This window comes from Sapajus apella, unplaced genomic scaffold (genome assembly GCF_009761245.1).
Source record: "Sapajus apella isolate SASKATOON/1434 unplaced genomic scaffold, GSC_monkey_1.0 scaffold83, whole genome shotgun sequence".
Taxonomy (NCBI): Eukaryota; Metazoa; Chordata; class Mammalia; order Primates; family Cebidae; genus Sapajus; species Sapajus apella.
This window is the reverse complement of record NW_022437023.1, coordinates 5,673,454-5,698,976: the sequence shown is the minus strand read 5'-3', so window position 1 is coordinate 5,698,976 and position 25,523 is coordinate 5,673,454. Positions and strand designations below refer to the sequence as shown.

Genomic DNA, 25,523 nt, shown 5'->3' with positions numbered 1-25,523 from the left:
TGCCTGCTAATGGCCTGTTGTTCAGACAGCTTGGTGTGGAGAAAGTCCTGCAATTGCACAGTGGGGATATTATTATCATTTCTGGATAACTCTTCACTAGCAAATGAAAGCCAGCTCCTACTGCTTTGCTAATTCCTACAGCTCTCTGTGGAATCGGCCAACCACAGAGGCCTTGAGAGGTCAAACACATCCCCTGTGTCTGAGTCCTCAGCCTTCCCAAATGACAGCAATTGTATGAGGTTCCTTGCCCCTCTGAGCTTGGTGTCTGGCAGGTGGCCATGCTGCTGATTTACCACTCCTGTGCTGTTTGTAGTCATACTGTGTCAAGTGTGTACCTCCAAAGAACCTCTGGTTTAAGACAGGCAGCATAGGGAATAATGGGTCAAAATCCAAGAGGTAGATGAGAAACATAAAGATATTAATAGTTCTGCAATTGTATCTCTTTTCATGATCCTTCTCAGGTATATGCAGGATTGGCTCTATGGTATACCACCAGGACAGTCACATGGGACCCAGAGCTTGAGGTGTAATGCTCTGTGACACTATCTTGAAATCTTAGGGTCTTTTTACCTTTGAATTGCTTTATAAGTGAAGCTCCATTGCACAGTGGAACACACACCAGGACCTTGGGGCCTCAGTCCACACACAATCCTGTCTCCTGCCCCTTCCCACCTTCCTGCGATGAGCTCTCAGCCACCCACTCCCTGAGCCAGGATGCCTGGGTTCTGCTTGGCCTCCCCCTCCTCATCTCACCCATGATCACTGTCTCCTCCACCCCCAGCGGGGGCCCTGGCACAGGGATGGATGGGGTCAGGGTCTGGTCTGAGTCCTGAGCTTAAGTCACAGGATAGGACCCTGGGTGCCCTCGAGGGGCCATACTGGCGGGGGGATGTTGGTCCCTGTGCCTGAGGGAGCACAACATTAAGTAGCAAGTAATAACCAGCATGACAGCTTAAGAGAGAGAGACCCTTGATGAAAGCAGAAAGCTTTTTTCCTGCTTTTTGAACGCAGGGCTCCATGTTTCCATCTAGCAAATGGGCCCTGTGCTTGGGATTCATGTGTCGTCTTCATGGAATTAAAATTTTCTCAGAATACATCAAGGTGTTTCTGGTACTTCAAAAAGCATTTTTAAAAGTGAAAATATTGTGATAATTTAAATTCATTTTGCCTTTTTATTTATTTAGAATAAAAGTGGCCCATATCTACAATGTGTTTCTTGCAGAGAGGAACTTGTAAACAGAAACTTGGAACTTTTCCTCTTGCCTCTTTATTTCAAAACGAACCTGAAAACTATAAAAGTAAACCAACTGATATTTTCTAAAGAAAAATTTGAGAATTATAAACATCAGGTCATAAACAATTGAAATTTTTACATAGTAACATATTGAAATAGAATTAGCTATTATTTTTCATTTGCAGTTCTTGCTTTTTGTACAGTGCATTCCCCCCCCACCGTTTTCTTCTTTAATTCCTAAATGGAATTCTGAAATTTTGTATCATAACAGAAGGAATTCTCAAGTCAGACAAGGCTAAGCAGCAGCAAGGCGAGTCTGCTCAGAGCCTTCTTCCAGGGCTGCCTTCGGTCCCAATCCCATCACTTCAGTGACCAAGGAAGAAGAAAATCCTGGACATTTTTTTTTCAAAGTTATTCTAGTTCAGGAATGATTTCCCATTACAGAGCTCTGAAGTTGGAGTGTAAGATCTCTCTTTTGTGATGAATTTCCCAAAAATATCTGTGCAAGGGGACCCAACCACTTTGGTGGAGACTGGCCCATTTAAAATGGGTTAGATAGTAGGTCACTAATTAACTTGTGATCCATCCTATTTGGCTAGTGAATAACTTGCTCAGTTGGATTGACCAATAATGGTCAATCCATTATTGACCAGGGGAAAAAAAGCCTCAAAGTAGTGTTGCCAACTGGGAAACATCTTTTATTTTTTTTGAGATGATGGCGTTTCCCTCTTGTTGCCCAGGCTGGAGTGCAGTGGTGCAATCTTGGCTCACAGCAACCTCCACCTCCTGGTTCAAGCAATCCTCCTGCCTCAGCCTCCTGAGTATATGGGATTACAGGCATGTGCCATCACGCCTGGCTAATTTTGTATTTTTAGTACAGAGGGGGTTTCTCCATGTTGGTCAAGCTGGTCTGGAACTCCTGACCTCAGGTGATCTGTCCGCCTCAGCCTCCCAAAGTGCATGGATTACAGGCTTGAGCCACCATGCCCGGCCTTTTTTTTTTTTTTTTTTTTGACAGAATCTCACTCCATCACCCAGGCTGGAGTGTAGTGGCTCAATCTCAGCTCACTGCAGCTTCCACCCACTGTGTTCAAGTGATTCTCCTGCCTCAGCTTCCAAAGTAGCTGGAATTACAGACACTCACCACCACGGCCAGCTGATTTTTTATTTTTAGTAGAAACAAGTTTCACCATGTTGGCCAGGCTGGTCTCAAACTCCTGACCTCAGGTGATCCACCCCCCTTGGCCTTGCAAAGTGCTGGGATTATAGGCGTGAGCTACTGCACTGGACCAGAAAACATCTTAAGTCATAAAATAAATAATGAACAGGATCTCATTCTCAGAGTGCACAAAAAGACATAATAAGCCAGGCGCATTGGCTCACTCCTGTAATCCCAACACTTTGGGAGGCTGAGGCCAGAGGTTTGCTTGAGCTCAGGAGTTCAAGACCAACCTGGGAAACATAGTGAGACCTTGTCTCTACTTTAAAAAAAAAAAAAAAAAAAAAAAAAGGCCAGACGTGGTGGTTCATGCCTTTAATCCCAGCTCTTTGGAAGGCCGAGGCAGGTGGATCACTTGAGATCAGAAGTTCCATGGTAAAACCCCATCTCTGCTAAAAATACAAAAATTAGCCAGGCATGATTATGCATGCCTCCAACCCCAGCTACATGGGGGGCTGAGGCAGGAGGATGACTTGAACCCAAGTGGCGGAGGTTGCAGTGAGTTGAGGTCGTGCCACTACATACCAATCTGGGCAACAGAACAAGACTCTATCTCAAAAAAAGAAAGAAAACCAATTCATAGGCATTGTAGCATGCACCTGTAGTCCCAGCTGCCCAGGAGGCCGAGGCAGGAGGATCGCTTGAGCCCAGGAGTTCAAGGCTGGAGTGAGCTATGATTACAGCACTGTACTCCAGCCTGGGTAACAGAGTGAGACCCGGATTCAGAAAACAAAAAATGTACCATAAAGGTGAACTTTACTGGGCATCAAGAATATAGAACACCCCAGAGAATGTTCTTTACTACAGCATACTGGGTTATGGGACATTATTTGAAAAAAGTCATAATGGCTTAGAGAACAGTGGAAATGTGTGTAAGCCAGTATGGCAAAGTTCAGAGGTGTGGTCACATCAGGGAAGGAGAATGGCTTGGCTTTGTCAGACAGGATTCCTGAGAGAAACAGCTCTAGAGGAGAACATGACCACATGGATAGGAGTGCTTCGTGGAGCTGGGGAGGGCCGCAGCATGGGAAAGGAGGCTGGAGGTGCAAGTGCAGCACCACCCTGATTCCCGGTCCCATGGGAGCCAGAACTCCAGAACTGTAGAGAAAAAGGGGTCAGGGCACCTCTCTCACTATGGAGGGTGGCCGGGCGGGCAGAGGATGTAGGGTTTCCTCAGTGTGTCCCTGCTTGTTTGCTAAATAACATCAGCAGCTGTCTCAGCTGGCTATTCTACTGACTAAAGTCACACATTGATTTCTCACAGTCCTGGAGGCTGGGACTCTGAGATCAGGGTGCCCGCAAGCTGGATCTTGGTGAAGGCCGTCTTCTGGGTTGTGTCCTCACATGGCCTTCTTAGGTGTGTGCACTCTCACGAGAGAAAGAGAGAGAGCAGGCACGAGTGCTCAGTCAGCACTTTTCCTGTAAGGACACCAGTCCCATCATGGGGGCTCCACCCTCATGACCTCAGCTGAACTTAATCACTTCCCAAAGAAGGCCCCACTTCTAATCCCATTCCATTAGGGGTTAGGGCTTCCACAGAGTAATTTGGGAGGGACACAAACATCAGTCCCTAACAGCAGCCTTCAAGTCAGAGCAAGAGAAACACTGTTTCCCTTTAGCTTCGCAGTGTTTGTGAACCCAGATACTTTGTGCTCGCCTCAGAAAGTATCGATGGAATTGGTCTATGGCATGGAGAGGTAATACTGTCTGTGTGTGTACAATAAAGGGAAATCTGGATGAACAAACCCTTTGCCAAATGGCCCAGGTAGGCCCGTCTTCTGCAGGTGCTTCCCCATCCAGAGAGGGGCGGGCAGAGCAGGGGCTGGTGGAGAAGTGCCGCATGGAGGCTCCTGTGGGAGAGTATTCAGAGGGGACCGTGGCTGAGCAGTTTGGCAAAAGGTGGGAAGTGTCCTGGACAGTGAATAAGTAGCAGCCTGCAGAGCGGCTGGCTGTTTAGAGAGACCTGAAGTCATTCTTGGGGCCAAGAACCCAGTGAGTTGATAGCTCTGCGACAGTGACCATGGAAACTGCCCCGACCTCCAAACACTCTGGCTGCTGCTGGAATGGAAAAGGCGGACAGCAGGTGGTGCGTGGAAGCAGGCCCCCAGGCTGAGCTGTCTGAGCTAAGGCGGACTGGGGTTTCTTGCCTGCTGTAGGTGTGTGTCTGTCTTGCTCCAGTCAGCCAGGCCTTCCTGCATCCAAAGGCTCAGCCTCCGTCTGCTGCATGTTAATTTTCCCCACTTCCCTCCCATTCGTCCGGCTCTCAGGCGACGGCCGCCTCGGCAGTCTGTGGGTTTAGATTTCTTGATCACCTGCTCTGGCACGCTTCTGATTTCCTGCCACATTCCATCCCTCTCCTCTGGGAAGTGTGTGTCTGCTACTGGCATCTGTCTCTCATCTTCCTTTGTGAGCACCACAGCAACAAATTAATTTTTTAGCTACGTTTACGACTTCTGTCAATAAATTCCCCCAATGCTTACCTCTTAAAGAAAGACTCCACCACTTCCTTCTGTGACCCCTGTTCCTTGTGTACTCAGCATCATCCTTATCATTTATCAGAGCCCTCCGCCTTCACGTCCCACCAGTGTGCTTCTGCGTCCTCTGCTCCCCGCTCGCCTGGCTCTGCAAGCTCCCCTGTGCTTGGCCCGGTGCTCACACGTGTTTCTTCTTTACCCTGGAACGCTTTCCCCGACTCCTTTGTCTTCCTCCCATGCTCAGCACTAGATGGCAGACATGTCGGTTTGTCTTTCAGCACATCCGCCTTCCGCTTCATTGCTGCCATTCCTCTGGTTCTCCCCAGTGCCTGTGGCCAAGGAGGTCCTTCTTGGCCATTTCCTCAGTCACTTTATGGTGGTCTCAGTTGCCAGCTTAGCAAGCTCGTGGTCGTTCCTGTGTGGGTGCCCATCTGCCTTCAATGCTAATTGAGCCGCTGGGGAGACAGACATGCTCCTCTCCTAGCCTCTCAATGTCTAAGATAAACTGGACCTTGTCAACAGCATTACAAATGTCTACGGAATCTTTAGTTTCAGCCCCAGCAACTGTGCTCAGAACCACATTGGTTCTGATGTGTGGGGTCCCCCAGCAACCCTTCTATTTCATTTTATTATCTTAGCAAATAACAAAGGCACATACCTACATCCTTAAAGAAACACAGCTGGGAGTAAATGAGATCAGGTCTATGCACCCATGAAAATCAGTCAGTGGTGTTCAAGAGATAGAAGATATGCCTGTTTCTTTCTATGGCTTTTATGAAAACCTAGGTTCGAAAGTTCTGGAGTGATTTTCTTCAGTAGGCATGGAGCTCAGGGGCCCACAAGCAGTCTTGAGGGTTAAAAAGAAGGACTGTAGGAAAAGCAAACTCTCTGCAGAAAGACAGGGTTTCTGCTCATAAGACTCTACATGAAAGTTTTTGCCAAATCAATAACAGAGACTAAGGATGGTATTGACAGGCTTTAGGCAGCTCCGAGGGTTCTATTTTACTTACTGCATTTATATAGTGAGGAGGGAGGCTGTGTCATATTCATCTTTGTATCCCTGGCACCTAGCATGGTGCCTGGCACGTGTAAGCATAGAGGACCTGTTAGCTGAATGAATGGGTGAGTGATCTGATCTGTACACCCCCCTCCTCCTCTCCCAGCCAGTCAAAGAAAGCTATAAAGGAAAAGATGTAGTAAGCCAACTTTTCATTTTTGAGAAGCTGTGACATTCCAAGACAGAGTTTCTATAGTCAGATGGAGGATTTTCTTAAGCCAGAAACATTTATAAATGGGAAAGTATGCACACCAAATATCTCAGCATCTCTTAGGTTAGGACCCTTACGTTAATAATCATGATTATTAATTACAGTAATAGTAGCTAGTATTTGCTAAGCACTTACTGTGTGCCAGGTTCTCTTCCAGACCTTTATATTTATTACATTATTTAATCTTCATATGTGAAGTAGGTTCCACTCTCACCCTCATTTTAAAGATGAGGAAACTCAATGCTAAGTGTTGGCAAAATTGTGGAGCAGGGGGCAGTTTTCCAGTGCTGTGGGTGGATGGACTGACCCTGTCACTTTGGAGAAGAGTTTGGTGTTTTGTTCTAAAGGAGCATGTGCACACATTCACCCCTATGGCTGAGCATTCACTTCCACGCCTGTGTATATTCTCCGATGAAGCTCTTGTACCAGTTTAGGATGCAAGAGTGAGGATGCTGTCACTGCAGCCTTGTTCATCCTGGACCCAACGGGACACCACGAGCGTCCTTCCACAGAGATGGAAAAGCAAAGTGTAGCATCTCATACAGTGGGCAGCAGGGCCTGTAGGTGGATGAACATCACAGCATGTTGAAGGAAAAGTGCCAGACACCAAAGAACACCATATACTAGGATTACATTTGTGGAAAGTTCAAAAGCAGGCAAAGCTTCACTATAACGTGCATGCATATACAAGTGGTAAAACTGCTAAGAAAAAGGAAACAAGGGGATGAATCTTATCTGAGCCAGAATTGGGGTTTCCTCAGTGTGGGGGAGGCACCGCTGGTTCTTGCCCCACATGGTATTTCTATGGGAAAACTATGCCTTTTAGCATATGGTTTTTGTAGTAGAGCATTTGGTTTTAAGCAAAGAGGCAACTGAGGCCAAGAGACGTTAACTAATTTGTATGAGATCACCACAGTCTTGAGTGGAGAATCAGAATGTGAATCCAGGCAGTCTGATTGTAACACCCAGGCCACTGTGTCTCCCAGAAAGGTATAATAGATGGCAATGTGCAAAATGAACCCAGCTGTACCCCGGCCCAGAACTGAGTCAGGCATGATAAGCAGGTGGCTCCTCTGGGCATGCTGTGCACACCAGTTTGTGCTAGATCTTGGGGAGAAACTGAGGCAGGACCCTTCCTTAAGGGGATGGCATCTTCACCACCTGATAGAAATTAATCCCCATAAAAAGCCCCTTAACTCTGGGTGACATTTCAAATGGCTGTACCTGATTGATGGCAGAGCCATCAGCAAATGAAAACAGCAGCCAGCCCTGAAGGAGAAGGGTGAGTTCTGATCTGTAAAATGGACCAAATGATCCTGGCCCTTGGAGTTTGGGAGCCATGAATGAGTTGTTTATATCTTAAAGGGCTTGAGAGGGTGGGAGGTTGCAGACCACTCTGTACACTCACCGCTCCTTATGCCAGGGAAAGTGATCAGCCCGTGAGCGTGTTGGAGGGGCATCAGCACGAGCCGACAGCAGGACAGAAAGTCTGCAAGTGGCTGCTTGAGCTGCCCTCCAGGACCACTCAGCTCAGGGCCTGGAATGAGGCAGAATTTATTTACGGGCTTCTGTCAAGGCCAGTGAGTGGCTCTGGGCTCCCATGCCATCCTCGTTCCCATAGCAACATGTGGCTGTAGTGGAAAAAAACAACAACAGGGAAATGACTCTTCAAAAAAAAAAAAAAAACGAACCAAATGCTCCTTCCTGGCATGGTGATAATTATTTCCCAGGCACCCTGCCCCAGGTCTGATTCCATTCTCTCTGGCTCCCCGAGGACCTCCCCTGCAGCATCCTCCAGAGGACCATCATCTCAGCCCAGAAGCAACTCAAAGCAATCACGTGCTGCCTCCCAGGGCTCGAACTCCCAGTGGGCCAGCAGCAGCATGAAGCAGACGTCTCAGTGGCAGAATGCAGAGAGAGCAAGTGGAGAGACAGGCCCTTCCCTGCAAAAGCTCCTGGTCTGCAGAGAATGTCAGTTCCAGCCTTCAGACTCCACTTCTGTGCGGGAGAGAACCTGGCCCTCCAGGGGCTTCATGTGCCAGCAGCCGGGAATGGATGCCCACAAAGAAAACCTGCTTGTAAATAGAAATAATGGAAACAAACTTACTTAGGTTTCAGATGGCAACATGGAGGCCCTGTCTGGTGTATGTCAGGTACTGGGCCAGAGAGGAGGCAGCGCAGGGACAGCAGGGATAGTCGGGTCCAGCAGGCAGCCTGGCCCCTGTGAATCTGCATAATAGTCCTAGTGGGAGGCTCTGACTAGGTCCCCACCACACTGCAGCCCTTGAGAGCAGAGACTGTGTTGTGGCATCTTTATCACACAAAGCCCAGCCTGGCATGCAGTAACCCCTCCAAAAATCAGACCATGGGCCACAGCATTGGTGCAGGATTCCAAGAGAAATGACTCTTAGGAATCACTTAAACAGCCTGAAGCCAGATCAAGGAATAAGTGAAGTTCGCACCAAGGCTGACTGCCATGCCCTTGGAGAATGGTGGAACTGTGATGGTTATGAGACAGTCTGGAAGCATTTGGTTACACAAAAATATAGGCTGGGGGAGAGGCAGGGAAAGGTTAGCCATCCAAAGAAAAACTTGGATTTAAGGATTATACCTGCAGATAATGATCAAAGCCAGGTGCCTCAGAAGAGCCAGGCTAAGAAAGTGGGGTGGAGGCCCTAGAAGCTGGTTTCATGAAACAGCACCAGGCAGGCAGGGAGGCAGAGGACGCACTGAGGGGAACAGGCAGTGAGGGGAAGGAAGGGAGGGGACCTCAGCACTGGTGCCAGCCTCATCTCCAGCCAGCTGTGTGGCCTCAGTGGCACTTCACCTCCCTGTCCCTCAGGTCGCTTGCTTTTGAAATAAGGAGAGTGAACTGGATCTTACAGCTTCCCTTCTCAGTGAGACAGGAAAAAAGGCAGAAAAATACTTGTTTCATAAGTGGGCATCTTTATATTTAAATGCTTGTTATGGAAGATGTTATTGGAAGAAAAGAGGAAAAGCAGCACATTGAGCACATACGGTTGTTTCAGACACTGTAGTCCTTCTACCTGTCATACTGGAGCAGCAGTAATTCTCCATCCTCAACTGTTCTGGAAGAAAGTGCCCCCAGACCTGGGCAGATGAGCCCCCCAGCAGTGAGACGCATGGAAGCAGCAGCTTGTGAGGGTCCCCTCAGATGAGTGCCATTGCTGAGCCAGCAGTGAGAGGTGAGGCTGGAAGCTTCCACACAGCTAGAGCCCTTTGAGACGGAAGGCACACACCGAGCCTGGTCACACAAAGTGAAGAGCCCAGGCAGCTGGGGCTGCATGGGCCAGCACTATGGGGAGAGCAGGGCCATGGTCAGGCTCTCCTGGTGCCTGTCTAGTGTGGGAAGGGGGCCCTGGTGAGGCCACATCTACCAGGTGAGAAGATTCAGGCATCCCAGAAGCCTGCGAACAAGAACACTTCTTTTTTTTTTTTTTTTTTTTTTTAAATAAATAAATAAAAGACATCTCTACCACTCTGTGGCCAAATCCATTAAGACAAGAGAGTAACTCTCTCTGGAACTCTGGAGTCTACACACATAAAAAACAGAGGGCAGGAATTCCAGGGCTACCTGAGGTGATACAGATTGGAAAGGCTCTTCTTCTAGAACCTTCCAAGCAGCAGAGTTCCAATTATCTGTGGGTATCCTGGCTTATGTGAATATGAGAAAATGACACTGGAAAGTTGTTTTAAAAAGTTATTGCCGGCCGGGCACTGTGGCTCACTCCTGTAATCCCAGCACTTTGGGAGGTCGAGGTAGGGGATCACGAGGTCAAGAGATCGAGACCATCCTGGCCAACATGGTGAAACCCCATCTCTACTAAAAAAAAAAAAAAAAAATACAAAAATTAGCTGGGCGTGGGGATGTGCGCTTGTGGTCCCAGCTACTCAGGAGACTGAGGCGGAAGAATTGTTTGAACCCAGGAGGCCAAAATTGTGCCACACTGCACTCCAGCCTGGTGACAGAACAAAACTCCATCTCTCAAAAAAAAAGCTGTTGCCATATATAAAAATTGTCACCCAGAAACTTACTTCCATACCTAGTAGCGATAAGTACTTGTGCAAAAATATTTGGGTATCCTATCACCCTAAGCGGTACTGAAAATTTCCTGCTCACAGTTTGGAAATGTCTCCCTATGAAGTGATTCTTTTTTTGAGACAGTGTCTCACTCTGTCTCCAGGCCGGATTGCAGTGATGCGATCTCGGCTCACTACAACCTCTGCCTCCCAGGTTGAATCCATTCTCCTGCCTCAGCCTCCCGAGCAGCTGGGATTACAAGGTATGCGTACTCCACCACACCTGGCTAATTTTTATGTTCTTAATAGAGACAGGGTTTCAACATGTTGGCCAACCTGGTCTTGAACTCTTGACCTCAAGTGATCCGCCTGCCTCAGCCTCCCAAAGTACTGTGATTACGAGGTGTGAGCCACCATGCCTGGCCCCTGTGAAATGGTTCCTTAACTGAAAACAATTTGTTGGGCTGTTCAGATGCACAAATAAAACCAAGGGTTTATAAAAAGGAATATTTTGTTGGAAGCACTTCATTTTTAAGGGAACAAAAACAAAACATCTCCATGGTCTCTAGATAGACTGTTAACTTCAGAACAGAGGCCTCAGAAATAACACGACACATCTACAACTTTCTGATCTTTGACAAACCTGACAAGAACAAGCAATGAGGAAAGGATTCCCTGTTTAATAAATGGTGTTGGGAAAACTGGCTAGCCATATGCAGAAAGCTGAAACTGGATCCCCTCCTTACATCTTATACAAAAATTAACTGTAGATGGATTAAAGATTTAAACATAAGACCTAACACCATAAAAACCCTAGAAGAAACACTAGGTAATGCCATCCAGGACATAGGCATAAACAAGGACTTCATGACTAAAACACCAAAAGCATTGGCAACAAAAGCCAAAATAGACAAATGGGATCTAATTAAACTTAAGAGCTTCTGCACAGCAAAAGAAACTATCATTAGAGTGAACTGGCAACCAACAAAATGGGAGAAAATTTTTGCAATCTACCCATTTGACAAAGGGCTAATATCCAGAATCTACAAGGAACTGAAACAAATTTACAAGAAAAAAACAACCCCATCACAAATTGGACAAAGGATATGAACAGATACTTCTCAAAAGAAGACATTTATGCAGCCAACAAACATGTGAAAAAAAGCTCATCATCACTGGTCATTAGAGAAAGGCAAATCAAAACCACACTGAGATACTATCTCACGCCAGTTAGAATGGCAATCATTAAAAAATCAGGAGACAACAGATGCTGGAGAGGATGTGGAGAAATAGGATCAATTTTACACTGTTGGTGGGAGTGTACATTAGTTCAACCATTGTGGAAGACAGTATGGCGATTCCTCAAGAATCTAGAAATACCATTTGACCCAGCAATCCCATTCCTGGGTATATACCCAAGGGATTATAAATCTATTGTAAAGACATATGTACACATATGTTTATTGCAGCACTGTTCACAATAGCAAAGATTTGGAACCAACCCAAATGCCCATCGATGACAGACTGGATAAAGAAAATGTGGCACTTATACACCATGGAATACTATAATACTGTGCAGCCATAAAAAAGGATGAGTCCATGTCCTTTTGCAGGGACATGGATGAGTCTGGAAACCATCATTCTCAGCAAACTGACACAAGAACAGAAAACCAAACACTGCATGTTTTCACTCATAAGTGGGTATTGAACAATGAGAACACATGAACATAGGGAAGTAAACATCACACACTGGGGCCTCTCAGGGGGTGGTAGGCTAAGGGAGGGATAGCAGGGGGTAGGGGGTAGGGGGATTGGGGAGGGATAGCATTAGAAGAAATATCTAATGTAGATGGTGGGGTGATGGATGCAGCAAACCACCATGGCGTGTGTATACCTATGTAACAACCTTGCATGTTCTGCACATATACCCGAGAACTTAAAGTATAATAAAAAATAAAAAGAGATGTTAATGGTGACCATCAGCAGGATCTGCTATGTCACTGAGTGCTGGATAGGTGTGTGATGCCCCCCAGCCAGCCACTGTGAAAGGGAAATAGGGAATCTTTAGAGGAGTGTAAGTTAGAAGCCAGGGCTTTGCATCTGACTTATGGACAGACATCAAGAGGCAGGCATTTATTTTATAGATTTGTCAACTTGTATTTGTGAGTTGAAAGCTTGGATCAGAAATTCTATTTGTATCAGTTAGCATGGAAGCCGTCTGTGGAAATTACTCAGGAGGAACCAGGAAAGTAAGGCAGAGTCATTGATCAACAATTATTAAATTTTCCCGATTTCTGCTACAGTTCACAGTGGACTTTTAGGCCAACTTGGGAAAATTAGCAGAGGCTTCTGCTTTTAAAAATCTTGAAAATTTGTCAAGCAAATAGTACTCAAGGAATCCCTCTAATGAGAGGCAGCAGCCAACTACCAACTGAGGAATTAGCCTGGTCACCAAGAAGAGGCTAGCCCATTTGTGTACGTGCTATCCAGGGTTCACGGAGAAAAGAATGCCCAGACTATCTCCAGTATGTCGTGAATTATGGCTCCCAGAGAAGCAAGGCAAAGTGATCATAAACAGCAGCTACAAAAAAAGGACACCCGATTGTGACTGAGGCTGTGTCGGATTCATACACATGACCACATTCCAAATTAGCCGGCTCCTCTCGGGGGAGAGATCGAGAGGCCATTGAAGATGGTTCAGCGAAGGTGCCCCTTTGTGAGCAACGGCAATCAAACAGGCTAATGGGATACATGATTGCTGGAAAGGGGGAGGATGAGGCGGCTGCCGGAGTAATGGTTTTGCATAAATCAGTAGTGCGGCTCTGCCCAGTATGCCTCATCCACTTTCGGTCACATCCTTGCCAAGAGGTATTACAGTCTTGGGAAGGTTTGGAGAAAAGAAATGGAACCTCGTGAGCTTCTGAGCAGAGACTCAGGACTTGGCTCTTCCATCTAGAGGGAGGCCCAGAGGTGCCTGATGGAAAGAAGTGGGCTGAGGAGCTTGGGGTTCCGGTGGGAGGGGGAAGGGTACATTCCCAATATTTCCAGATTTCCCCACACCATGGTAGTGATGACTTCCTCCAAGCTGCCATCACCCTCCTCCAGCTCCTGTGTATAAAAAGCACCGCCGCCTCCCTTCCCTCATACTCCTCTCCAGGGGCCGGAGGCAGCTTCACGCCCAGCCCTGGCAGCATGGCCAGTGAAGGTGCCAGCTTCCCCATGACAGGTTTGCTTTTCATTCCTGCTCCCAAGAACAGAATTGGGACCACCTACAGGCTCCCATCTAAATGCCCATTTGCACTGGGTGCAAATCTGAGGATTTCTGGGGTCCCAGAAGAAGTCATCCCAGCCTCATATGTGTTGATGGGCATCTGAGTGGTCCAGGAGCTAGCTGGGTGTTGGCCTACACAGTTGCCATTATTTGGCTGAAGATTGCTAGGCTTACATCATCAACAGAGATGACTGAGCCAGGCACACTGCTCCATAGAGGGGTGACCAGAGTGAATGGGGACAGGCTACCAGGAGCGAGGTGCCAGGGCCTCAATCTTTATATGGAAGTCCTCTCCTCATTCCCTCTGCCTCCCAACCCCTCAAGGCCTCGCCTGTGCAAACCTTCCTCTCTGTAGCCTTCTCTGACCTCTCTTCCAGGCGAAATGAGTTTTTCATACACCTCTGATGTATTAAATATTACTGACCCCATGCTGGTAGAAAGATGAGTGTGAGGCAGCATGTTGATACAGTGGAAAGGTCCAGGCTGAGGGGCTGCACAGCCCTGAGGTTCAGTCCCAGCTTGCCCACTTGACATTTGCAGAAGAGGAACACAGGCCCCAGCACAGAGGTGCCTCTGCCCCTGTCTGTCCGAGAGGTCCTGAGGGCAGGAACCACATTGTAGACACACCTGCTAGCGTCTGCACTCAGTGAACTCTTTGCAGGGAAAGGATCTGGAGAGTCCTCGGCATGAGTGCAGGTCTGAGCTGCTGTGCCTGGAGCCCCGGGACCTGCTGGTGCCACCTTCTGTAGCACCGCAGTACGCCTGCGCCCCTCCCTTCCAGGGAACCCTGAGAGGTACTGTGGGCCCTTTCCTTTATCAGTCTCATCCAGCCCATTACTGAATTCTGCTCTTTTTTTTATTTGAAAATGACTTCTTCTTATTGATTCCAAATTGCTAAATCAGGAGATTCCAAGGTTTAAAGGTTTGCTGTCATCTACTTTTTAAAAACACTTCTTATTTGAATTTGTCATCACAAATGTACATTCCTTTTAAAATAATTTTTTAGTTTAAGAAAGATCAGTTTTTAAAGGCTCTCCTTTGACCAAGAGTATCGGGCTCCCTGCCCAGGCCCTCACCCTGTCGCACTGTGTGGCCTCTGCCCCCATCCCTCCACCCCACACCCTGCTGCACTCCAAGCTTCCCAGGCCCTCCTTGCTCTGTCGCTACCCTTTGGCTTGAGAATCTGTGTAGTTCTTCCCATTTTCCTTCCACACCAAGTCCTCCCTCCTCCATCCTCTCTAGCTTGGCTCCCTCTTCCTTCCAGACTCACCTCAGATGTCTCCTCCCCCAGGAAGCCTTCCCTGACTCCCTGCCTGGCTGGGCTCCCCTCCTCTGTTCCCCTGGGGCTCCTTCTCCCTTGCTTAAGTGTCTGCTGGCCTCACTGGACTATGTACCCTCTGAGGGCAGCTGGGACCTCACCCAGTCAGGCACATAGGAGGTCCCTCATGCTTGTGGCATGCGTGCACCTTCTGACCCTGCTCACACATGCAGTGTCATCCTCTGGCCATGTATGCTGCATATGTGATGCTCATCCAGTGCTGTGTGTGTGTGTGCGGAGGCCGGTTCCCTCCCGACCTGTCACCTGTAGCTTGCCCACTCCAACCCATGGCATGCTCTGCCTCTTTATCCATGAGTCCACTTGTAAAAACACTTTTTCACTGAGAATCTTCATCACAGTTTGTGATTTAATAAAGTTGCCCTTTGTATTGCCTTTGAATCTGCAGCACCTGCGTGGCTTCTTGAAAATGCTCAGGGCAACTGTGCTCCGGTTAGTTGGGATTTTGGGGCCACAGACTGGGACACAGCCCTGAGATGGCCCCAATTCCTTACAGAGCCACAGGGGAGCTCAGTCAGGCAATAAAGGCATAGGGTGTCCAAGGGCCTCTAAGGTCCCCTAACTCGATGGAAGAGCCTGCTGTGAAAGCTCTGTGGTGTCAGGGAGAGAGACAGTCATGAGATCTTTAGGAGAAACAGCCATAGGAAAACACAGAAACAGTTGAGATTGGCCGTCAGTCTTGTTAGGTGTGTTGGGAATAACAGCCATTTGCATTATTATCTGAAAACAAATTGGCTAATGGGCTAAACACAGTTGTGCGCTTAACACTGCCCAAGTTAGATAAGAGATAAATGCAGCTGGAAATGAGGATAACGAGAACCGGGGCACCGACAGGTCCGTGGAAGGTCTACCACGTGCTCACTACAGACAGCATCTCTTCCCAGGCTCTTACTAGCACAGTGCAGAGCAGAGACCCACCCTGATCCCTCTTCCAGTGAGAGGCTAGCTCTAAAGAGCAAGCTGTAGCACTAGGCCACTCTGAGGTCTTTTTAAACTTTATATCTCAATCCAGGGTTTTTATCGATTTGTTTATTCTTGTGCAAGAACCCGAGCAGGTAGAAGGACGACTAAGCCCTTGGTCCTTGAGGCAGATCGGAGCTGACAGATCAGTAGGAGGCAGGCAGGTGGGTGGGCTGAGGAGCAGGAGGCACCCTGAAGGCTTGCAGGGCTGGTGGGGGAAGAGCTAGCCTGGAAATGTAACAGGACGGTAGAGAACCTTGCAAGAGCAAAAGGAGAGAAAAGCCATTCAATACCGGAGGAGAGAGCTTGAGGAAAGGTAATAAGGAGTAGGACAAATGTAAGTCAATTCTAGGATTAGTGTCAGCCTGAGGCTCTGGAGAGCAGCCCGGAGATATTGACAGAGCCAGGAGAGCAGGGATTACACAAATAACCGATTAAAGAACATGACGGGCGGGATAAAGAGCTCCAGTGTCAGCAGGGGAGGAGCAGGAAATGCAGCCTGTCCTGAAGAGTCCCGTGTCTGGGTGTGGGACAGAATATGGCTCTGGGTCATATTGCAAAAGAGAATGGCATATTTTCTGGGTTACAAGAGGCTTTAGTGGAGGCGCGTTGAGGACTGGGGCTGCACTCTCAGAGCGTGTCCTGTCCCCGCAGAGCCTGACTTCACTCATCCCTGGGCGTGGAAGGAGGAGCACTCACAAGGCAAGTGATCCATGAGTGGCCAACCTGCCCAGGGTAGTGTTCTTACAGAAAAGGAGCAAGAATGGGAAGCTGATAGAGGAGTGGATTAATAGTTGTCACCTAGAGGATGGTTCTCAGATTCACCCGGCTAGCCCAGAGCAGAGCTGATGCCCCAAATAGTGTTTAGATCTCCACAGAAGGCCTTCCCCTAGGACTTGCCCCTCCGGCTGTTGACCAGTAAGCCCTGCAGATGAACCCACAGAAGGAGATTTTATAAAGGAATGAAGGAAAGGAAAAGGAGGGAGACATAGGCTAAGTGTGGGCAGCCTCAGCCGTGAGGCAGTGAGGCGTCTGCTGGAAGCGAGGACAGCGGCTGAGCGCCCGCCCTGTAAGAAGAAGAATCAGTTCCCTCTAAGACAAAATGGCAGCTGCCAAAACAGAGTGGACACACCAGGAAGACACGGTCTCAGTCTTCATGTGAGGAAATGTGAAATTTAAAACAGCAGTCAATAAATAACTGAAGTGGGAATATGGAAAAAATAGTGACGCAGGGAGGTGAGCATGGAATTTGTATTTTCAGTCGAATTCCGCAGTTGATACTACATTTGTCTCCTCTGTGAACTTGATTCTACAGTGGAAGGACGTGTGTATGCATGTGCACACATGCTCGTGCTGTGGCGAGAGCCCCGCCCTTCTGTCCTGCACCCCACGGCTCACACATGCACGTCAGGTCCCCCCACAAGCACGTTGCCTACTCTCCAGGTCAGGGCCATGGCTCACCCTTGCTTGTGGGGCACTGAGCTCTGCACGGTGCTGGCATAGCACAGAGTTCATGGTACTTCCAGGCTGACCTATTGCTAGGTATGCACACTTTGCTCCTACAGGGTGACTGTCAGCCACGTGGCTGGCTTCTACACGTTGGGGGCGTTTGTTCCAGGCTGGCTTGAGCCATATGATGTTGAAGTCCACTCCCCAACACAGCTCCCTCAGCAAGGTCTGTGCTCAACCATTGCAGGGCCAGGGAGAATTATGCATCAGGACCCAGCCCAGGACAGACACCGTCCCGTTGCCGGGCACGCTCACACACATCCACATGCACTCAGACTGGGACCCTGCAGACGCACCTGAACATCACATGCACAGCTTTGGGATGCGGAAGAAAACCAGAGTACCAGAGACAACCCATGCTGGTACGGGGGGAAGGCGCAGCCGCCACACAGACCGCGGGCATTATCTGTGGACCTGCTCGCCCCAGCCTCACAGGCTTGAACAACCTCCACCACAGTCAGCTCCTATTGACTTTTAACACAACTGCCAGATACAAAAAACTAAAAAGGAAAAAAGGGCCCACTAGACAAAGGTTCGCAAAAATGGAATAATCCAGTGTGAAGATTTTGTAGGAATCCACCTCACGGTGTCTAACTTTCAGGCCACTGGCTCATTTCCTTTCATCCTGACTAAAATGTATTTACAGCATGCCAGTTGCCATCAGGTGTCTGCGCCAGGGCAGGCATGGGCAGTGGGAAGGACATCCTCTAACTCCCACCTGGTAGCCCCCAAAGCTGGGCAGGGCAGAATCCCGACTTGTGGCAGCGCCAGGGTTGCACACCGATGCTTCACTCATCGCCTTTTCCTTTTCTCTCACAGGTGTTCCACTGTGTCCACTTTGAGTGTCCAGAGCAGCAGAGCAGCCAGAAGGAGGAAAACAGTGAGGAACCGGGGACAGGGGACACCAGCCTGGCGGGTCAGCAGCGTGACCCCCACGCCCTGCGGGCACCCAGTGGCAGCTCGCTGCCCTCCAGCCCAGGCTCCAGCTCACGCTCCCCCAACCGGCAGCACCAATAAAGGAGGCAGCAGGCCTGGTGTGACTTGGTGGGCTCCAGCGACCACAGGAAATGGTCTCCTCCCTGAGCAGCAGTCTTTGGTTTCCACCCGCATACCTGCCCCCGCCCCCGCCCCTTCCCAGGGAGGAGCAACCTGGCTGCAGAAGCGGACACAGAGCAGGTTTTCTCCCAAGGACAGAAAGGGGCTGCTTTGTTCTCAATTTGTCCAAATCAGGCTGGTCTCCAGGGGGAGAAAATGGGTCTTCAATCTTCATCAAGTCCACCATTAACACCCTACCTCTCTAATCTAACCCAGGCGCAGGGAACAGGGGAGGTAATAGACAGGCCTGTGCTGGAATACAAAAATGGCACACGAACGCTCAGGCGGAGGAGGAAATATCAGGCCTTTGTTACCTGGAGGCACCCTTTAGGAAATGGGCTTCCACAGAGTGCTTACTCTTACGGAATACATTGCCCTGGCAACTAAATGATTTTTTATTTCTTTTAGTTATTCTCATTCAGTGAATCGTAGGTGTTCCAGATCTATTTGAAATGCTCAAACAGCAAATCACTTGTTTTAATCCCTTTTGATGCTGTAATTTTCCTTCCTTGGTTTTGAACGGTTCAGCTTGTGGGGACAGAGACCCATCATGCGTGTCTCCTAAATGAGACACAGATGCAGCTCATCCTGGCACCTGGGCTGCAGAGGAAAGCCTCTGAGGAAGTTCATCACATGCACACGAGCAAATCAACCTGTGGACACTGGAGTTAACAGTCACTCACATGGCTGAGTTATTCACCTGTCATTCCTGAAATGTATTCAGTCTTTACGCTTGGGAGGCTGACAATGAAACAGTTACTATGCCTGCTGCTAATTCACTATTCAGAAATCCATGTAGATAAACGTACACCGAGTTCTGGTGTGGCCAAACCCGCCTGGGACCGCCATGGCTTTGCCACCCCTCCGGGTGTGTTTAGCGGAGCATCAGAGAGGCAGCTGCCTGCCCATCAGCGCTGGGAATGCAGAACTGGGACTCCGGGCTTTCCCCACACCGCAGTACTCAACTGGGGATTGAAAAATAGCAGTTCTAAGAAGCTTTTCTCCTAATCCTCATTGAAAGGACCTCATTCGACAGTGGTAGCTTGATCTGGCTCCGTCTCTTACTTAGTGATTTCCTTTCCAGTTCTGACTGCCCTGGGTAACTGCGCACGTCATTGCTTGCCCCTCCGCTGTCTCCAGAGCTCCGGCCTCTGTGGCCATCAGTGTCTGCCTGGGAGTCTCCCCAGGATGGCACAGCATGCCAGCAGCCTCTCAGTCCCTGGGTCCTCAGTGCCAACCTGCAGTCCTGATCAGAGGAAGGTGCGAGCACAGAGTTTCCTTTCTGCTGTCTCAAAGACATACCGGCTGGGTCTAGAAAGAACCAACGGGTCAGCTGCTTCCTCCTAGTTTAACTTGGTTTTGAGTGATTGTCCATATTGAAATAGTAGGGTAGCATCAAACTGCGTGATTAAATTGGAAGGCTGTCTTTCCATGTGAACACAGGACGGCAGACATCAGAGGGCCACCTGGGCAGAACAGACAGATTCCTGGGGAGAAGCCAGGTCCATGGTTCTCTGTCCTCCTCAGTGGCTCCAGCTGCAGGGCTGAGCTGCTTCCTATCCCCTCAGCTCTGATCTCCGACACTTCCCTGTTGTGTGAGTGAGCGGAACGCCCCTGGGGTTTCAGGCAATTCATAATGTGAGGAGGTTCCTATAAGGAACGGTGGGTGCCCACTCATGGTGGGGGGCCCTCCAGCAGGGTCGCTGACTCTGTCAGCCTCCAGCCCCAGGTTGCCAATTAGCCAGAGAGCTCCTGTGCACTCAGCACTTCCTTCCCCAGTGCGTTTTCTACCCAGATGGGGACAGAGGAGCCAGATCAGTCATATCAAGGGCAGAGTTCAAACGTTTTGAAAGAGCCATTCAAGTGCTTCTTTTTAAACATGGGTATCGCCTGTCCAGAGGCCCCAGGCCTGGAGCAGCACGCTGCTGACCTTGGGAAGAGAGGGTGGCCAGGTGCAGGGGGCAGAGGAGCTGCCCGGCCCTGCATCTGCAGCCCTCCAGCCCCTGCCCACAGAGCACACAGGGCCCTCCTGTGCTCTGGGAACTACATGCCATCTTGGCAGCTCGGCCTCACATCTGAAAAGGAACATGCTGCAAAGCCTCACCCCTAGACCCGTATCTGCAGTTCCCAGACCCGTGGGGCACTTTCCTTTGGGGCATGCACCTCCAGATCTCTGTCCCTCCTGTCTCCCAGCACTTTAAGGATGCCCCTTATTATCAGATAGAGAAGTAAGGGGAAGATGGGGCATCGCTAGCAACAGATGTCTCATTCCCCCACAGCCGCGCTGCCAGCTTGCCTCCCTCACTTTCCTGGGAGCCTGCCTCAGACTCTAGGAGAACTCCCGGGCAGGAGGGGCACTGCCCTTCCCCAAAGGGGCCTTCCGACTTGGGCAGGAGCTCTTTTCGTGTGTCCAGCTGGGCCTGGAGGCCACAGTCAAGGTGTGTCACACCACACACCAGGGCAAGGCCCTCATCTCCAGGGAACAGGGACAAGGGAGAAGCTACCGGAAAGTCCCCAGCAGCCTGGAGTTCCCCAGAGCCTGGCTGGTCCTACAGAGCACTTCTCCCCTGGCCACCTGGACCAAAGTGACCTAAAAACTTGAAGCTAAAAGCAAGTGCTGATGATGGGATGGTCTGGCACGTGGCTGGGAGGATTCCTGGGCATCACAGAGCCCTCAGCCCAGCAGAGAGTGGGGGCTGAGTCCTCGGGGAGCGGAGGGGTGTGAGGAAGGAGACAGGCTGGCACCCAGCAAGGCAGTCTCACAGGCGGGGCACCACGAGCACTTTGGACCTGAAGCAGCTGTGAACCCCTGCCCACCCCAACACGCACAGACACGTTTTGCCATTTTCTCAGCGCTTTTTCCGCTTTCATTGTTTGATTTTAGTTAGAACCACGAGCCATGATGGATGTGAGACTCTTCTCAATTGCTCTTTAAACTGTCACTTTTTAAATCTTATTAAATGAAGTGTCAATTCCTGACAAATACATTAAAAGTGTTTTATTCCTAGAAGCGTTGGGAAAAGAAATTATTTTCAGCAAGAGTAGGATGTGTTTGTTAGACTGATTCCTTGGCAAAAAGGGAAAAAAAGCTTTTGAATTGTGCAAAAAATTGCCCAGTAGTTATGCTGTCGCCCCAATTGTCAAACTGCTGTGCAGACGGCTCCAACCCAGTCAACTTCACCTTCTTTTTAATTTAGAAGACAACAAAATTGTACTCACTTATCCTTTCCAGAGCCAAGGGGGAAAAGGAAGGTAAAATCTACAACAAAAAGCGTGCGTTCTGTGTGCTGAGGCCACTCGGTAATAAAGCGACGGATCGTTCCCCCTCGCAGACTTCAATTAAGAACCTCCCTTTGGACAGGGAAGAAAGGTGTCAAAGAGGAAAAGAAAATTAAATTTGCCTCCTTCTAGGAGTTTTTCCTCCTTAGCGCTTGGTTGTCAGTGTTATTATTTTAATCTTGCCTTCTGCGTGGCGACCTCCTCCAAGCGATGCCCAGATCGGGTACAGGTCGGGCAGGGCAGGTCTGCAGCGATGCCACGGCAGAGGGGTGGGCGTGCCCCATTTATTTTGGCAACTGCAGCCATTGATTCTGTGTGTTTATCCTGACAATAGCTCCAGCGGGAGTTCAGTTAGGAATTGAAAATGCAGTTCATGGTTCTGTGCCGCTGTGGCTTTATTATTACAATATTAAATTAGAAGTTGTTGGCCGGGCGCGGTGGCTCATGCCTGTAATCCCAGCACTTTGGGAGGCTGAGGCGGGTGGATCACGAGGTCAAGAGATCGAGACCATCCTGGTCAACACGGTGAAACCCCGTCTCTACTAAAAAAACTACAAAAAATCAGCTGGGCATGGTGGTGCGTGCCTGTAATCCCAGCTACTCAGGAGGCTGAGGCAGGAGAATTGCCTGAACCCAGGAGGCGGAGGTTGCGGTGAGCCGAGATCGCGCCATTGCACTCCAGCCTGGGTAACGAGCGAAACTCCGTCTCAAAAAAAAAAAAAAAAAAAATTAGAAGTTGTCCTAGTGCCTGATGTTTGCTCAGGAGTTTCCGGAAGAGAGGGAAGGGAATGGTTTAAACGGCATGCGGGACAACTGGAACGCTCCCATCTCTCTGTCTGACACAGACCCAGTCATACCTGGGGCTGGACGGGCTTTGGAGGCCCTGGTCATTTGCAGAGTGAATGCTTGGAGGGAAGACCAGTTGCAGATAATGCCCAGCCAATGCCAGTGCTATGCAAGGCTGGGGGAGAAGGAGCAGATGCAGGAGGCCTTTGTGGTAGGTCTCTGGCTTCCTTTGGATCGGAGGGAGGAGGCTTTGCCCTTCTTGGCTCTGGGCTGCACCACTGAGGATGCTCCGAGGGACAGCATGCTCACCCTGCCTATGTGTAATGCTGGCCCCAAGCCCCACAGCCCTCCAGCTAGGACTTCCTGCTGGGTTCATGCAGAGGCAGGGGACAGGTGCACGGACGAGGCCCCCCACACACGCGTGTTTGAAAATCACTGTTCTCTTTACTCACTTAAAAAAGTGTACAGGGAACACCTGCTCCTGGCATAATGCTCCAACCTCGCAGAAGGGTCCAGGGAGCCCCTCATCTGGCTCTGGCGCTTCCAACCTGGGCCCGCGCCATCGTTTGCTTCCTCTCTGACCACCGCTGGTCGTGGTGCTGCCTGGCCCTCACCCTGCCTCCGACCCACCCAGCACCCTGACCTCTCCCATGCCAGTCTGCTGCACCCAGCAAGCTCCCAGTCAGAAGCCAGGCTGAACGGCCTCCTGCCCCATCAGGTTAGTGTCTTCTTTTTTTTCAAAGAACTGAAATATTCCCCCAGAGGTCTCATGGCCTAAAGACTCACAATCATCCACCTGTAATTTATGATAAATGTCTGGGAGCATTTACCATTTGCTTCGTATTTATAGCCCTGAGTGGGGAGGGTGGAGGAGGCCCCGCAGCCAGGAGTCACACACCTGTCTCTGCTATTGTCTCCTGCTTGGCAGAGCCCCACCAGCCTCCCCAAGGCTGTCCTGCAGCTCTGAAAGCTGAGGAGTGCCACCTTTGAAAGCCAGTGGACAGTCACTCTGCTAGGGAGAAGGTGCTGAAGCAGAGGCCCAGGCCCTGGCACAGAGGAGGCGTCGCGAGGCCGGACATGGGCTGGAGGGACTGAGCAGCCTTCAGGGCAGGGACTGGGCCCTGGGTCGCTGGAGACATTGATATTAGTCCATCTGTGTGCTGCCAACCGTGAGCCCCAGGGGTTTATGTCCCGGGAAGGTGAGGGTGCCCATCTGGGTAGAACTGGGAGGGGACGGTACCAGCTCGTCTCCCTCGGGGCCTTCACCTCCTGGTGCTGCCCTGGCGGCTGCTCCTGCACCACAGCCCTGAGGGCTGCTAGTCCCAAGTTCCCAGGTTTACTCCCAGCCCACATCTCCCACCCAGGCCTGAGGGTACGGGCAGTGCCCCAGTCCTAGCTGTAAGGTCTTTTAGGCTGACGGCACCATGGACTGCATGGTAACCTCTGTGACCTGCACGTATACCTCCAGATGAGTTCCTGGAAATGGAAAACCACAAAAGGGAAGAATGACCAACCCCTGCACACCTAATTAACTTTGAGACATTCTCTATTGTTCCTTATCAATTGATAAGTCAGGCAGTTGGACTTTGTAACTGATCTTGGTCAACCTCATGACTCCAGACCCTATGACAACCCCCTTCCAGCTTGCAAAAACCGCCCGAAACTGTAACATCTGTAACTTTCCACATCCTACACCAAACCTATAAAACCAACTGCTGTTCCTCCGCCCTCCGCTGAATCTCTTTTCGGACTCAACGGCCCTGTTGCTCACACAAAGCCTGTTTGGGGGGTCTCTTCATTCAGAGCGTGTGTTTTAACATTTGGTGCCAAAATCTGGGACAGGCGTTCTCCTCTGGGGAGACCAGCCCCCTGTCCTTGCTCCCCGTCTGGCAAGAGACCCACCTGAGACCTCAACACATTAGACCAGACCAGCAGCTCGCACTTAGCCTGCGGAACAGCTCTCTCGCCACCTTAAGATCAGGTAAGCAGTCTCTCTCTCCTTCCCCCTCTCCCTCTCCCTCTCCCTCCTCCCTCCCCCCTCCCCCCTCCTCCCTCTCTCCCTCTCTCCCTCTCCCTCCTCCCCTCCCCCTCTCCCTCTCCCTCTCCCCTTTCTTTTTTCCTTTAGAGAAAAGGAGACAAGTCTTGGAGTCTCTCTCTCCATTTTCCTTTAAATTCCAAAGAAACAAGTCTCCCTCTCAAAGTAGAGGCAAAGGAGGCACTTTATCCATGTGCTCAAAAGCTCCTGAGTCATAGACTTGGGAAGACGGTCTTCCCTTGGTGTCTGGTCAATCGAGGGACGCCTGTCTTGATCACTCACCCATGTTACAGCCCAGGAATCAGGGACTCCTACTGAAAACCCTGGTACTGCTCACTCCGTCTCCTCGTCTCTGCTTCTCATCCTTAAAACTTATCTCCTTCACCAGGGGCAATATTGCGCCCTCTACTCCTCTGTCTTTGCCTCTAGCCTGCATCCTAAAACCTCTTCAACTATCGCCCGATCTGAAACCTAAACGTCTCATTTTTCTTTTCTGTTAACACAGCCTGGCCTCAGTACAAATTAGGCATTGTTCCAAATGGCCAGAAAACAGCACTTTCAATTTTTCCATTCTGTGAGACCTAAACCATTTTTGTCAACGAATGGGCAGGTGGTCTGAGGTGCCCGATGTCTGGGCATGTTTTTTACACTCCAATCCCTCCCTAATCTCTGCTCTCAGTGCAGCCCGTCCCAAATTTTCCTTCTCTCCCGCCCACCCCTCCTGCCTCTGCCGGTAACCCAGAATCCTCCTTGTCTATCAACCTTCCAACCTTTCTCCTCCACCCCATTCCAAACCAGACCCCAGTGCAGGCCCCAACCCCCACCCCACAGCCTCCCTCCTCTTTCTCTGCCGACAGCCCACCTCCTCCTTATGCCCCTCCTGTCACCTCCCCACCTCACACCCGGTCCGGCTTGCAGTTGAGTCCTGAGGCTACCTCCTCCACCCCGACCAACAATTCCCCCTTCGAGAGGTGGCTGGAGCCAAAGGCATAGTCAGGGTGCGCATTTCTTTCTCT

The 25,523-nt window shown here is 49.9% G+C and overlaps 2 protein-coding genes across 2 annotated transcripts in view; one reads left to right on the top strand and one right to left on the bottom strand.

The window, feature by feature from the left end:
* Nucleotides 1–21,820, top strand: part of LOC116533549 (BTB/POZ domain-containing protein 9) — a 176,146-nt gene extending 154,326 nt beyond the window's left edge. The window contains exon 5 of the mRNA XM_032253335.1: nucleotides 18,132–21,820. Within this exon, the coding sequence (XP_032109226.1) occupies nucleotides 18,132–18,329 (198 nt within the window). The 3' untranslated portion in view covers nucleotides 18,330–21,820. The remainder of the gene's footprint in view (nucleotides 1–18,131) is intronic.
* Nucleotides 12,497–14,503, bottom strand: LOC116533548. Its single transcript, XM_032253334.1, has one exon. The coding sequence runs from the start codon at nucleotides 13,473–13,475 to the stop codon at nucleotides 12,774–12,776; it is 702 nt and encodes a 233-aa protein (XP_032109225.1). The 5' UTR covers nucleotides 13,476–14,503; the 3' UTR covers nucleotides 12,497–12,773.
* Nucleotides 21,821–25,523: the final 3,703 nt, after the last annotated feature.